The 13,844-nt window shown below is 37.2% G+C and overlaps 2 protein-coding genes across 6 annotated transcripts in view; both read right to left on the bottom strand.

The window, feature by feature from the left end:
- Positions 1-11,586, bottom strand: part of Cka (Connector of kinase to AP-1) — a 32,378-nt gene extending 20,792 nt beyond the window's left edge. For 3 of the 5 annotated variants that reach the window (XM_090154798.1, XM_090154799.1, XM_090154801.1), the window contains exon 1: positions 11,304-11,585. In XM_090154798.1, the coding sequence (XP_090010924.1) occupies positions 11,304-11,513 (210 nt within the window). In that variant the 5' untranslated portion in view covers positions 11,514-11,585. Of the gene's footprint in view, positions 1-11,303 lie in introns of all 5 variants that reach the window. The other 2 variants (XM_090154796.1, XM_090154797.1) reach the window with 1 other exon arrangement.
- Positions 11,587-11,727: 141 nt separating this feature from the next.
- On the bottom strand, positions 11,728-13,081 carry cnir (cornichon-like protein). The gene is made up of 5 exons (XM_090152810.1): positions 12,880-13,081; positions 12,710-12,778; positions 12,532-12,644; positions 12,322-12,462; positions 11,728-12,245 (listed from the first exon to the last, which is right to left on the bottom strand). Exons 1-5 carry the CDS (start codon positions 12,949-12,951, stop codon positions 12,185-12,187), a joined length of 456 nt encoding a protein of 151 aa, XP_090008936.1. The 5' UTR covers positions 12,952-13,081; the 3' UTR covers positions 11,728-12,184.
- Between the last annotated feature and the right edge of the window lie 763 nt (positions 13,082-13,844).

The following is a 13,844-nucleotide window of genomic DNA, read 5'->3' as shown; positions in this document are numbered from 1 at the left end:
ATTTTTCTTATTAGGCTGAACCTTCCTCTAGTGCTTAAAATAATTTTTATAATTATAATATTAATAGTTAACGAGATATAAGGTCCTAACTAAAGGTTAGTTTGGGCCTTGCCCAACTTGTTTAGCTCCGGGGGTCCGAATTATAACGTAATAACTTAATTACTTTTAAATTTAAAATTGTAAAAATTATTTCAAGCACTAAACAAGAGGCTGTTTTACACTGAAATAATAATTTTATAAGTTAAAATACAAAATTATAAGAGTTCAGCTTGAAATAGCGCGAAAGTAGACAATGGCTACTGTAGTCTTCCCCCTTTAAATAAAATTCAAGAAGTCTTTCGTAAGGTTGTGAAGTAATATGGTTTTCTATACGCCACATGTTGGTGCATTTCGATAGTCACATTGTGAAGAATAATCGTGACGCCATACAATTTATAAATTATAGACACTAGCAGAAGCTGATAGTAACACCATTTTGGGTTGGAGGGAGTATCTAATTTATTTACTCGTTTTTCATTCAACATCCTGGTTGACGAGTTGTGACGCGCTGTCGTCCAAGGTTGAATAAAATAAGTCAAAAATAGTACGTCCATAAACCAACTTTTTCCAGCGCGTTTACGTGATAATTAATTCAAAAAGGAGTTATATAAAAAGGTCCTGATTCAGATAATGCGCCAGACTAGCAAACAACAGTAGGATCTACGTTTACGAAACCAACAAACTATACTCCTGCAGCTGGAGCTTATTATCAACTTCTGAATATACTTATTGAACTAAGATGCTTCTATGATTTTTCATTAATTAAGATTATAAAATTTACGGATTTCCTTTGTCTTAGCCTACGTTCTTATCCTTGTCCATTTACTTATAAAACGTGTCACCCAAGAGCGGAAGTATATTTTTAAAATGTCAGGCTTTGATGAAATTGTTTAAATTCGGCACTATCCTTTTCAGTGTTTTTCCTGATATAAATATCCTATTAATATCCTATTATGCTTATATAACCTAGCTGACAGCTATAACGACGTTGGAGGGCTAATAAATCTGATGCTAGCCCGCCCTAAATTAAAACTTTATCTAATAATTTAAAAATTCTAGTGATATAGGTAAGTATGAAGAAGAGTTTAAAACGTGGTTTAAACAATGTTTTTTTTTAAGTTTGAATTAAAAACAGTTTAAAACTACGAATTGCGTTTTAAACAATAAAAAAGTATTTTTGTTCTTTTGGAAAACACACAGATTTTGCCAAACCTGCAAAAGACGTAATACGAAATTACGTGGTGCCTAAGGCCTTGGGTCGACACCACTTTGTATATATCAAAAAAATAACGAAAGTACGAAACTAAAACTTTTCTGAAGCGTCTACTAAAACCATGTACACTAGGATAAATACATATATTAGGAGTTTTAGTACTACCTGATATTAGATTTTTTTGCGTTGTCTGTTAAATACATTTACACTGGGAAAAATCTCAAAAGCCTGATATTAGCCAAGCCTGGTTTTAACCGAATATGCTAAAAATATAGGAAACATAGGTTAAAAAATGGAATAATAGGATTTTAAAGCAAGTGTCGGCTCAGCGTTAAGTAGCTCTTTTCTCAACAGATGTCGCTAGCGTCGACATCAAAACAAGATGCTTAAGCTACATTTTGACCCAAAACAAGCGACATAAAAGTACCCCTCTCGTTTTTAAAATTGACAATAACTTAAATTTTAGTATTTTTTTACAATATATTTTATATGGGATATATAATTTAGGTTATCGTTTCACTATTTTCAATTTTAGCTTCCTCTGCCATTTAAAGATGGCACTACGCTCTCCAGTAAAGTCGCGTTTTTCGAAGAATCGAATAGATTCATGGCCATCTCTAATAACAGGGGCCTTGTCATAATACAGGTGGCAATGATAGAGCCGACAGTTGCTTTAAAAGACCATTTCAGAAATATAGGAAAATATATGGGAACCCTGTAAGAGTATTAAATGTGAACGAGAACGAGGGGTAAGACATTCTCAGATAATCTCTACACCGAGTTCGTGCATTTAGCACTGTTAAAGGTACATATTTTCAAGAGTTCGCGAGTTCCATTTAGCACTGTCAAAAGTACGGCAGTGTACACCGAGTTCGCAGAGTGTCTTACCCCTCGGGCGAAAATGACGACGATGGAAATATATTCTAAAAATGTAAGGACGCCGAGTCAGCCGTCAATGTAAAAGCGGGTTAGGCGCGCTAGGGTGCTAACTTCGCTAATCACATTTGCCGGAAGAGAGAGAGAGAAAGGATGCAAGAGAGATGTGTGTGTGTGTATCGGGAGTGTCGCGTCTACTACACGCATCTTTCTCGCGGGGAGATTTGTCACTTTCCAAATAGAGCGCGCGTGACCATTTTCTACTGGCGGAGTAGGAACGACACGCCAGAGACACTGTCGCCGACAAAGCGGATTTCAGCCTCTTCCAGACTTCCTCGGAAGCGGTCACTGAGAGAACGAAGGTTGCCAGATATTTCGGTCTTCGTTCCAGACGAGAATGAGTGGTGGGGTGGCTCACTTTCTACTCGTTGCCGCCGACTATTGAAAGGCGCGTTCGAAAAGATTAGAAGCCAAGGTTACTACCACCCGTAAAGCGACACTTTCCCCATCTTTAAATCATCTTCGCCACTACAGTCGACGTAACTAGCGCCAATATTTCACTTTCCCGACTTTCCAAGAGATACGACGTCTGTAATTCGTTATTTACAAATAAAAAATGTTCACCCGTAACAACCTATACGAACAGGGTTCGTACAAAATTTCCGGAATTAAATTCCCTGACATTTCCAGGTTTCCCCTGACTATTTTTGTAGAATAAATGAATGGTTTGAGATTAAAATCTTGAAAAATATTTACTTTCAAAAATTTATTGGCCTTACTTTTTGGGACCATTTTCAAATTCCTTGACCTTTTGGAATCGTTTTCAAATTCCCTGACCTTTTCGAAACGTTTTCAAATTCCCTGACCTTTTCGAAACATTTTCAAATTCCCTGACCTTTTCGAAACATTTTCAAATTCCCTGACCTTTTCGAAACATTTTCAAATTCCCTGACCTTTTCGAAACATTTTCAAATTCCCTGACCTTTTCGAAACATTTTCAAATTCCCTGACCTTTTCGAAACATTTTCAAATTCCCTGACCTTTTCGAAACATTTTCAAATTCCCTGACCTTTTCGAAACATTTTCAAATTCCCTGACCTTTTCGAAACATTTTCAAATTCCCTGACCTTTTGGAAACATTTTCAAATTCCCTGACCTTTTCAAAACATTTTCAAATTCCCTGACCTTTTCGAAACATTTTCAAATTCCCTGACCTTTTCGAAACATTTTAAAATTCCCTGACCTTTTCGAAACTTTTTAAAATGCCCTGACCTTTTCGAAACTTTTTAAAATTCCCTGACCTTTTCGAAACTTTTTAAAATTCCCTGACCTTTTCGAAACTTTTTAAAATTCCCTGACCTTTTCGAAACTTTTTAAAATTCCCTGACCTTTTCGAAACTTTTTAAAATTCCCTGACCTTTTCGAAACTTTTTAAAATTCCCTGACCTTTTCGAAACTTTTTAAAATTCCCTGACCTTTTCGAAACTTTTTAAAATTCCCTGACCTTTTCGAAACTTTTTAAAATTCCCTGACCTTTTCCAATTTTTCCAGGTAGTGTACGAACCCTGACGAACGCTAGGAAGCCAACATTTAAGACCCAAATATATCTACGTAACTAATCGAAACAGTTTCAAATTAGATTTATAATATTTTTTTTATCCACAACCGTTTTCCAAAATAAAATTCTAAACTCGCGGAAGGAAAGGCGAGAGATTCGGTTGAGAACGTCACTCAGTCTGGCTCGATTCCCATTGGTTGGGGTCCAACTAAAAAGCCGCTTTTCATACGGCTTCGGAAGGACGGCCACGTGGATTAAATTCAAAGTTTCGTCTTTTCTTCATCGTGTCCGCTACGCCGTAGTAATAAATAGCCCCCGAGTCGCGAACTTTTCAATGGAGTCTTAAAGAATCCCTTCGGATGGGAGAAGTCAGCGCGGATGAAAGAAACGGCGCCCCCCGTCCCATTCTAGCGGGGGAGGACGCCCCAAACTGAAAAAGAGCCTCCCCTCGAAGAAGAAGAGCTTGTACCGAAAGCGTCATCCTGATCCTCTCCCTCCCCCGCCGAAGAGTGATCTTTGGAGGCTGAGCGGGAGAAGAACGATGCGAATGGATAGAATGGAGAAAGGGGGAGGGAAATGTTTGAAGAGAGAGAGAGAATTAGAGATGATAGTGTGCGTCACGCTCGCATCCCCCCCCCCCTCCCCGCATCGAGCCACCACCTGAGACCGCTAACCCCCCCCCCCCCTACCCAAATTCCTCGTGACCATTTCCGGCGTAGAATCCCAAACGTACAATAATTACAGTACATTTCGATAATATTACCTTTTGATTTTCTCCGTACTATAATTTCAATCGCGTACTATACAGGGAGTTTCGGAAGTCAGTACAGTAACTTTGAGGTGTTATAGGGGTTGAGTAAAGATGTATGACTGCGACGAATAGGAAAAGCGCTAGAGAGCGTAGAAGTTTGGCCTAAAAACGACTAAATGTAAGCTACCAACGAACAGATAGAAAACCGGTTTTAAAGGGGTAGTAGGAATTTTACTTACATTTAGGCGTTTTTAGGCCAAATTTTACCGCTCTCTAAATAGCGCTTTTCCTATTCGTCGCGGAGGATCGCGACAAAGACAGTCATACATCTTTACTCAACCCCTATAACATCTCAAAGTTACTGTACTGACTTCTGAAACACCCTGTATAGTACGCTTTATGCAATAATTTTACTATATTTCCGATATTTGTGCGATAATTAAATAAATTTTAGAAAGTATCTCTTTGTTAACTTTAGAACGCAGTTTCCAGTCTGTTATATTACTTCTAGTAGGCTAAGAATGGAAATATTATATCCCTTGGAGTGTTTGGTTTGTACCGTCTTAGACTCGCAAATACAGCCGACTAATCATGAGTGTTGTAGGAACGAAATAGGCCGTTGAACTTGGAAGTGGGTGACAATAAATACGCGAGTAACGGCCAACCATGATCAAGTGCTACCACGCTATAGCGAGTAATCAAAGCTGGCCGTACTTGTGTACTATAATTTTCTAGATAATTCCGATTATTTTTGGGCTTGGATACTATAATTTCAGTTTTGGGACCTGGCAACGCTGGACTAACAAGGAGAGTACCCGAGGTGTTTAATGTCGATTTTGTTCAAAGTCAGCCGTAATGTAGACCTGCATGACATATGGAATTTCCCAAAAGGAGACGTTGCACAACCCATTCGATTTGCCATGGCAACCGAAAATGTTTTGGACCACTTAAAACAAAAATCTCCCATTTAAAAATTTTAAAATCACGAAATGGGTAATTTTTACCGCATTTAGGTAAATTTCATCAAGTTTGGGTAAAGTGGAACAATTTTGGGGTAAAATAAGGAAAAAATCTTATTTTTGTTTTCCTTATTTTACCCCAAAATTGTTACAATTTTACCCAAACTTGATGAAATTTACCTAAATGCGGTAAAAATTACCCATTTCGTGATTTTAATTTTTTTTTTAAATTTTCGTGAAACCGATAATCCCAATGGAGATATTTTGTTTGAAGTGGTGAAAAACATTCTCCTTTTGGGAAATTTCATATCTCACATAGGTCTACATTACACGGCCGACTGAACAAAATCCCATGCTTTTTTAAATGGAGATTTTTTTGTTTTAAGTGGTCAAAAACATTTTCGGTTACCATATCAAATCGAATGGGTAGTGCAACGTCTCCATTTGGGAAATTTCATATAGGTCTACATTACGACCGACTTTGAACAAAATCGGAAATAAACACCTCGGGTACTCTCCTTGTTAGTTCCAAACCATTGAGTTGGGAATAAATAGAGGTACAACTAAATCTGGCTGGCGTGGGACCAATTTCGTTCAATAATTAGACTTTATCAACTTTATCGTTCTACCATGGCGGCATCTGTCTCTAGTGGTGGAAACTATATTGCAATTGAATTTTTCGCGAATCTGATGCGAAATTGAAATGTATGATTACTCGTAACAAACAAACCTTTAAAGTTGTTTAAAAATAATTTTATTCTGTCAACACGATCCTTTTTAACTCAAGTTTCGGTGAGTTAGCTAATAATTATTTATTTTTAGCCATATAACTTTACAGAAAATAGATGGCGCTACCGCCTAATTATGAAGATGAATTTCTTAGTCTTATCAGAACAGGTCCCGCGTAACCATGGCAACCGAAATCGTAATTGTAATTCTAGCAGTATTATTCCCAATTCAATGTTCCAAACAGAGCCGAAGAGTAAATGTTCGCCTTTGAAATTTTACAGTTACACTCTTTAACCAAGTTTCTCTCCCCCCGCGCGCCAATTTCCATTCGGACGGCGGCTGCAGCGGGGGAGGGCAGCCCACCCAGCCGTTTTACGACGCCCAATAACATCCCTAATAACATTATCAAATGGAATCATATTTCGGCGACATCAGTCGATGAACGAGAGGGACTTGGCCTACGACACGAGGCTTAGAAACAAAAATACGAATATCGAAATCGTTTAAAAGTCGATTACCTTCGGGTAAATGGAAACGAAGGGAAACAGCGCCTTACTTTTATATTAACAATTTTGTTTATTTCAGGGTGACCACAGAATATTTTTAATTCCTAGAATATTTATCAGTGAAATATAGGAAGAAAATTGGGGGGAAAAGGAAAATGTAGGAAGAAAATTGGGGAAAAAAGGAAGAAATGGGAGAAAATTAATTATACAATAAGAGAAAACGGTTGTCAAAATTATTTAAAGGGGGAATAACATAATCAGCTAGGCTAATACCCAAGGCACCACCTTGGGCCTAAGTCATCAAACGACTTTTGAAGCCATTAATTCAGGTGGCCGGGTTACAACGCGTAGGAGGGTGGTGGCAAGCCCTGCATGCCACGAGATCGAGCCAACAGCTCCCTAGACTTAACTATTACCGTTAACCTCGACAAGTTTTTATGGAAGGGGAAACCGAAGAACTCGGGGGAAAACCCCTTGAACCAGTGGGGAGAGAACTTGCAAACTCAACGCGGAAGGAGTTGTTCCGAGTTTTCACCCAGTGCCGCAAGCCCGGCTCCTCTTGCTGCGAGCCGAAAGTGCTAACAATTCCACCACCCCATTCAAAATAAAGTGGATAACCGATAGAAATAGTCGAAAACTATCGGCGAAACAGGGTTGGAAATAAGCATCTTTAAAAACTAGGACAATGTGAAGACTTCTAAGGGTAAAATATCAACTATTTTAATTTCTTCAGACGTTTAAGTTAAAATATAGGATATTATAGGAAAATTAATGAAATTATAGGAGAAAAAGGAAATGCGTTAAATTATAGGAAAAAATAGGAAAAATAGGAACTGTGGTCAACCTGTTATTTATCCGAAAGAGGAACCAGAATTGAGGGAAGGGGGTTCTAATTTGCGTAACAAAACCCGTCGCTCGGTAAAAAATCTAAAAGAGAGAGAGAAAAAAAAGTAATTACACGCCGTGACTTCCCACGCGCTATTTTTTTAAATATAAATGGCGTTGAGAGGTAAAATGCCTTTCTTTCTTCCTCGAAAGAATTATCTAACGTAGGAGGGTATTTCTAGAAAATACAGCGCTACCAGAGGAACGCTGAGACCGCGCTTATACAGCAATTATTTTTTACGTAATTCAGTCAAAGGCGTGAACCGCGGCGCTGGATTTCAAATACAGTCGTCAAAAGGAATAAATTTAAATAAGAGTAGCAAATTTTATCGTTTATGATTTAGTTTCCCCCTAAATCGTTACAAATTTAACGGGTTTTACGTCATCAGGAGTGACGTAATATTTTTCAGAACCAAATTCCCAGTCTTTTTCCTGGCCTATTTTAGAGATTTTTCCCTGCCATTTTAAGAGCAAAATTAGTTTATTTTAAATTCTATTTTTAGCGAAAGTTGATAAGTTTTCTTCAGCTTACAATTTTATATAAAGCTGACTCTTCTGGTAATGTTTTAACTAATATAGGATTACCACAAAAATTTCAGTTTCAAATTCACTGACAACTTTAATAAATTTTTCCTGTCCAAAATTCGTCATTTTGGAACTTTATATTTCACTTTTATCAGATTTAAATCTTTTTACTTCAGCTTTTATTTTAGTGTAGGTTATTATTCTGGTTAGAGTTTAAATTCCCCGACTTTTTTCAAATTCTGAAAATTCCTTGATTTTTCCCTGACCCGTGGCAACCCCGTAATAAATAAGTCCACGTTTACAAACCTTAGCCGCTCTTTTAAATCAATTTCCAAAAATGAAAATTTTTAAAGTTTTAAAAAAATTAATAATTTTCAAATTCCCCGTTTTTCCTGACCCACGACAACCCTGGTTATATATTTGCTAGTAGTGAAAATACGAATACGTAATTGTAAAAAGAGCTTAGACAGCGCGATGCGATAAGTTAGTTCATTTTGGGCGGACGTGCCAAGGCTTACGTCACTGGCTTATTTGGCAGAGAGTAGCGCGTGTAAGAGAGACGCATCGGGGTATTCAGAGTATCAATCTACAGATTAAACAGAAAAGGATCCAAAAATAGGTCTCCGGCTCGGCATCGGACGAGAATGCTCCCCCCTTCCCGCCGAAAGATGGGAGTTGAAACGCGTTTTGCGACTAAAAGAATAGTTTTTGGGTTCGTAAAAAGAGGCTAAATTTACATTCGCAGCTTCGATAACCGACTGTAAAAAATGCGAAGGATTTTAATCCAGAAGCGGTGTAATTTGTAAGTGACTCCGCGGTCTAGCGTTAAGTAGAGGGTGGATTTGCGAGAGCGCGTCGAATAAACAAGAAGAGGCCTCGGACTCGACTCCGCAAACAAACGCGACGGCCGTCTTTCAACGGGGAGCCATTTACCGGGCCAGAAAGAAAATCTTTGCCAGTAAATAAAGAGAGCTTTTAATAAGCGCAACGGACACTTTTCAAGGCCTCGCGTCATTTGGGAAATTCTATCATTTATACGAAAGGGAAAGCCGTCTTTAATCTGGTATCTCATAAACGACGCTCTTTAATTTTTAACACGCTTCAACGCGTTAAACAATTAACGAGCGGCCAAATACGCGTATAAACGTTTCGGGTATTTTCGTTATTTTGACGAGGTAAATTCGATTTTAACCAACCATAAAAATTAACTTTTGAAGTGGAATTCGTAGATTGAGTTTAAAACAAATCAAAATCGGATTGGCTTCCTTAACTTAAGGTCACAGACCGATTGACGTGATTTTAAAATAATGAGAGGAGGGTCAGGATGAAAATAAATGTTTTTCCACCCCGTATCGCGAAATAATTACAGACCATCCCACACGCTCGTGCCAGACCTTTTCTCCCGAATGGAATGAGATTCAAGAAGGGGAAGGGGGGGGGGTAAAGGGCAGATGGTTTCCACCCTCCAAAACAACAATGCGTGAATTACAGGGAAGCCAGTTCTTCAAGGGGCTTATTTCGAGAATGAAAACTACAGAGAACGAAAATCGTGATTCATTTTTGACAGTTTCCAAAAGAACGTTTCTATTCAACTTGATTAAAAACCAACTGCGACAAATTTGTAAAAAAAATACAAATGTCGATATGAAATATAAACGACGACAATAGTACGACCAGAAATAGAAGTACACGCTCCCTTTAGAATAAGTTACGCGGTTACAAGCGCGTGAAATAGTCACGTTGACGGTCATTAGACCAAAACAAAAACTCGTAACAGATTAGTTGTTCTTTAAAAGTTCAAAGACCAAGAAACGAAAGTGTTCCATTTGTAAATGCACGCACGAAGGGGGATTACGTTAGCTAACCCATTTGCGCATTGGTGGCGGTGGTGTGCGTTTTTTACGAGGACAGGTTACGGTCGAACGCCGAGCTATAAGTTAATTGATTTTCGAGTTTGTTGGGAACGGAGGCTTATCGACGAGAGAGGCGGGAGACCAGCGGAGAGTGAGTTAACGATCGGCCACTCACTAATTAGTGGCGATTCATTTGGTCTAAATAAATTGAAGGACAAACCTAGTCACACTTGCCTTAGTTTCGCCCACCTCTCTCTCTCGCGTAATTTGGTTTCATTCGATTTCCCAAGATCACTGACAAATGGAAGGCGAATTTCCTCAAATAACGTAAAAAATAATAAAAACCGTTTATAAAAATCAAAGGAAATTGACTAAGAAAGAAATAAGCGCGGATGACTCTTTATACAGGAAAATATCTGTCACGAAAGGAAGTCTTTGTTTGTATTTTTATTAATAAAATATTATTTGTCTGCAAAAATGTTAATTTATCGACAAAATAGGTTAGTCGCCTCAGTTTATAATATTTTAAAAAGTCGTGTTTTAGCTAAGTACTATTATCATTGCCATATAATGGAAATGTATTTATCAAAAGAAAACTGATAAACTATGTTATCTAAGTTTTGAAGAAAAAATTGGAAGATACAATGTACGGTTTTAAAATAATATCGGTGTTCTGTTGTTTATTAATACGTTTAAGGCAAATTATTGGGAATTGTTGAGAATGAGTGACTCTTGACCTTTGAGTGACAATTTCAAGTTCAGTAAAATCAGTCAAATCTGGGTCGATTGAAATAGACCTGATGGCGTGGCTTTAAAAATTGAGCCACAAAATTTTATAATTTACCAAATTCAAAATAGTTTGCTAAAATTTTCCATTGAAAGATAAGCCTATGTAGGAGGATAGACTCTCTTAGCAATCACGGACGAAAGGCCTATCCGCGATCATGTCTTCCGTCAAAATCCTAGTGAATTCGCCCTAATCCGCGCAAGGCTTAGCCATAAATAGGTTTCGGGCCTTAGTTTTTGGGTGCGATTTCTCTATCGGAGCGAAAGGGAATGTGACGAGAGGGGTTCTTTTTGGGTCCTACGTTCGGGACTTCTAGTTTTTATTGAATGATTACGCAGTAACTCTTCTCCACAGAAATAGCAGAAAGGGGTTAATCACGACGACGAAACTAGCGGCTAGCCCGATATGCTCTTTGGATAGCAGCCAAATCGAGCAAACGACATTTCAAACTCTTAAAAATGGCGGCCATTACCAAAGTTGACCACAATAACTCTTGACGCGTAAATGAGATTATAAGAATATCGGAGACTATTAAATTTGTACAAAGTACTTCAATTTGAATCGTGAATGTACCAGGGGCGATTGTGGGGTTGAATTTTGGCCAAAACAAAGAGTTCTTTACCTGTAATTCGGCCCTTTCCACTTCCCACTGAGCTCTCTCCATTTCGAAGCGGGTCCATTCGTGTTGAATAAAATGTAAAATCCCTGGAATTGAATATTGAGGTCTCTGATTGAGTTCGTCATTTGGTTTTCCACCCACATTTAATCCACCTCCTGGCGAACCAAGTTGTCCGGTATTATTTTGAGTGCCAGGAACTTCATCCATCATCATTGCATGGTCGACATTACTTTTACGAGGGTCCACCACTATTCCGACGCAAAGAGTTCTGGGACAATGCTCTAAAAATATGACGTCATTGGAGTTTCCATTTCGCGCCGACAGAGGGCCCAAGCGTACAGGCGCAAAACGGAAAACAAAAAAAACAAGACGAAAAGCTCATTTTTTAAAACATTTTGACTATTTTATGAGGATTTTTTAGAGTCAGTGAGATTTATAAAATATCAACAAAAAATATATTATTTAACTATTTAATGAAACAATAAATAAATTTAAACAGCAGAATTCGCAAGTAACAATAAAATGGAAAAATGAATAGTTACACATGGTTTTGGACAACATTTGACCAGAATGACTTAATTTAGGCAAGTTAATGCTTAAAATAGGAATATTTAGGATTGTGAAAAATTCATACAATAGTTGATACACACTTAGGATACATTTTAAATGATTAATCTAACTTTTAGCTTTTATATGGATTTCATTTCAGACTTTAAAATTATGGTGATATAAATTATTACTATTTTATGTATTAACATGTAAAATCTAGCTTTCTTCAATATGAAATATTAAGTAGGTAAATTATGTAAGTTTTGGACATTTCAACATTTTCCGTATAGTTCCACTGTTGACAATTTTCACAAACATTTTGCAGGTATATGTATTTAAAATTCTCCGCTGGGGCCTTGAGAGTCCGGTACTTTGGTTAGCAAAGCAATAATCATGCTTAAAAAAAACACAGACAATAAATATAAAGATATGCATTTCTTATTAAATCGAAACATTTAAAAGAAAATTATACCAATATAAGTAAATAAAAAAGAAGATCAGGTAGAAAGCCAGTCTGATCATCGAGTCCCGCATATGTTGCTTCAAATTTCCCCTATTATGAATTTCGGTGGGGTCATACACTCCAAAATTACCGGATGGCACCATAACAAGCCTTAATAATGAAAATCATTAATTATTCATCATGGTTTATTACATTACTCGTATTGAAAAGAGTGATTACTTGTAAATTTGCCAGACAGACATTGGCAAGTTGAGTAAAAACAGAAACCAATGAAATGTGAACAACAAAAAGACAGTTTTGATGCAGTGCATCACTAATTCTGGTACAATCCACTATGAAAAACAATAAATTGGCAGTTAAATACGCTCCTTAATACCATAATGGATTTCAATCTTACTCTGTTCAGTTTAGAGCAGCATTGTTGCGCATTCAAGTAGTCACATTCCAAATCAGAGAGTGTTATAACCTAATTTACAGTTTAGGAATTAAACAATTTCACAAACGATTTTTTTCAGAGTAAAAATGGCGTGACCAACTATTAGGCCTTTGTCTTTCAAAAAAGGATACAACGTATACGGACAAAAATAATAACAACCCAACTATAATCAAAGCCAAAATAAAAAGTATCGCGTCACTCATTATTTCTAATTAAAATAAACACTAAATTAATTAGTAAAACTATATTAATCTAATCTTTCTTATTTTATAGCAACCGTGTTAGGTGAGCGAAGTTTACAGCAGACGACAGCGATACTTTCTGCTACTCAGAGTTCAGTTCTATTCATTTCTATTTCTATGCAAAGATAATTTAAACTTCGTACCCTAGATTCGAAATCACTCTCTCGCGCGTTGCCGATATCGTTTACCCACTTCCCGCCGGAACTCAGAAAAAATTCGCTCCAATGGTGGCGCACTACTGCCATCTAGGGATAGAAACTAATTTTTTTTTGGAAGTTGCGGTGCGTAATTTGACGCGTTTTGCGTTCAACTCGAAGTTTTAAAACATGATGGACCACAATTATAGCACTAAAAATGTTTCAAATCGAAAGAAAAAACCTAGACTTACTAAAGGTGAGTAATATAATCTTACAAGCGATTCAAGCATAATTTGACTAAACTTAATAGTTCATTCAATTTCATTTACCATTTTAATAGGCTTCGTGTTTAACATCGACATTCTTAAGGAATATTTGCCTGAAATTTTAGAAATTCTTCAAGATTGGCATCATTACCGAAAGAAGATATTCAAGCACCAGAATTACCATTTGTTAAAGTAAGTTTTTATTGGAAATATATGATTTACAATTAAGCGTGTTTCTATAAATACTCTTGTTTTAAATAAAACAAATCTAGGCCTAAATATGGCGCCTTACCGCAACCGATGGAACCGATTTTTCTGAGGTCACGTGCCGGACGGAAGAGGGTAAACGCTTCGTAACAAAACCGTGAATGGGAAAGCTCTCAGTATTCGAATCTAGGGTACGAAGTTTAAATTATCTTTGTTCTATGGCTCTATTTTTACAGCGGCCCAG

This window comes from Leiobunum rupestre, chromosome 7 (assembly GCF_980474605.1).
Source record: "Leiobunum rupestre chromosome 7, qqLeiRupe1.1.hap1, whole genome shotgun sequence".
Taxonomy (NCBI): Eukaryota; Metazoa; Arthropoda; class Arachnida; order Opiliones; family Sclerosomatidae; genus Leiobunum; species Leiobunum rupestre.
Note: the sequence above shows the minus strand (reverse complement) of the source record. Positions and strands in the feature narration are given on the sequence as shown.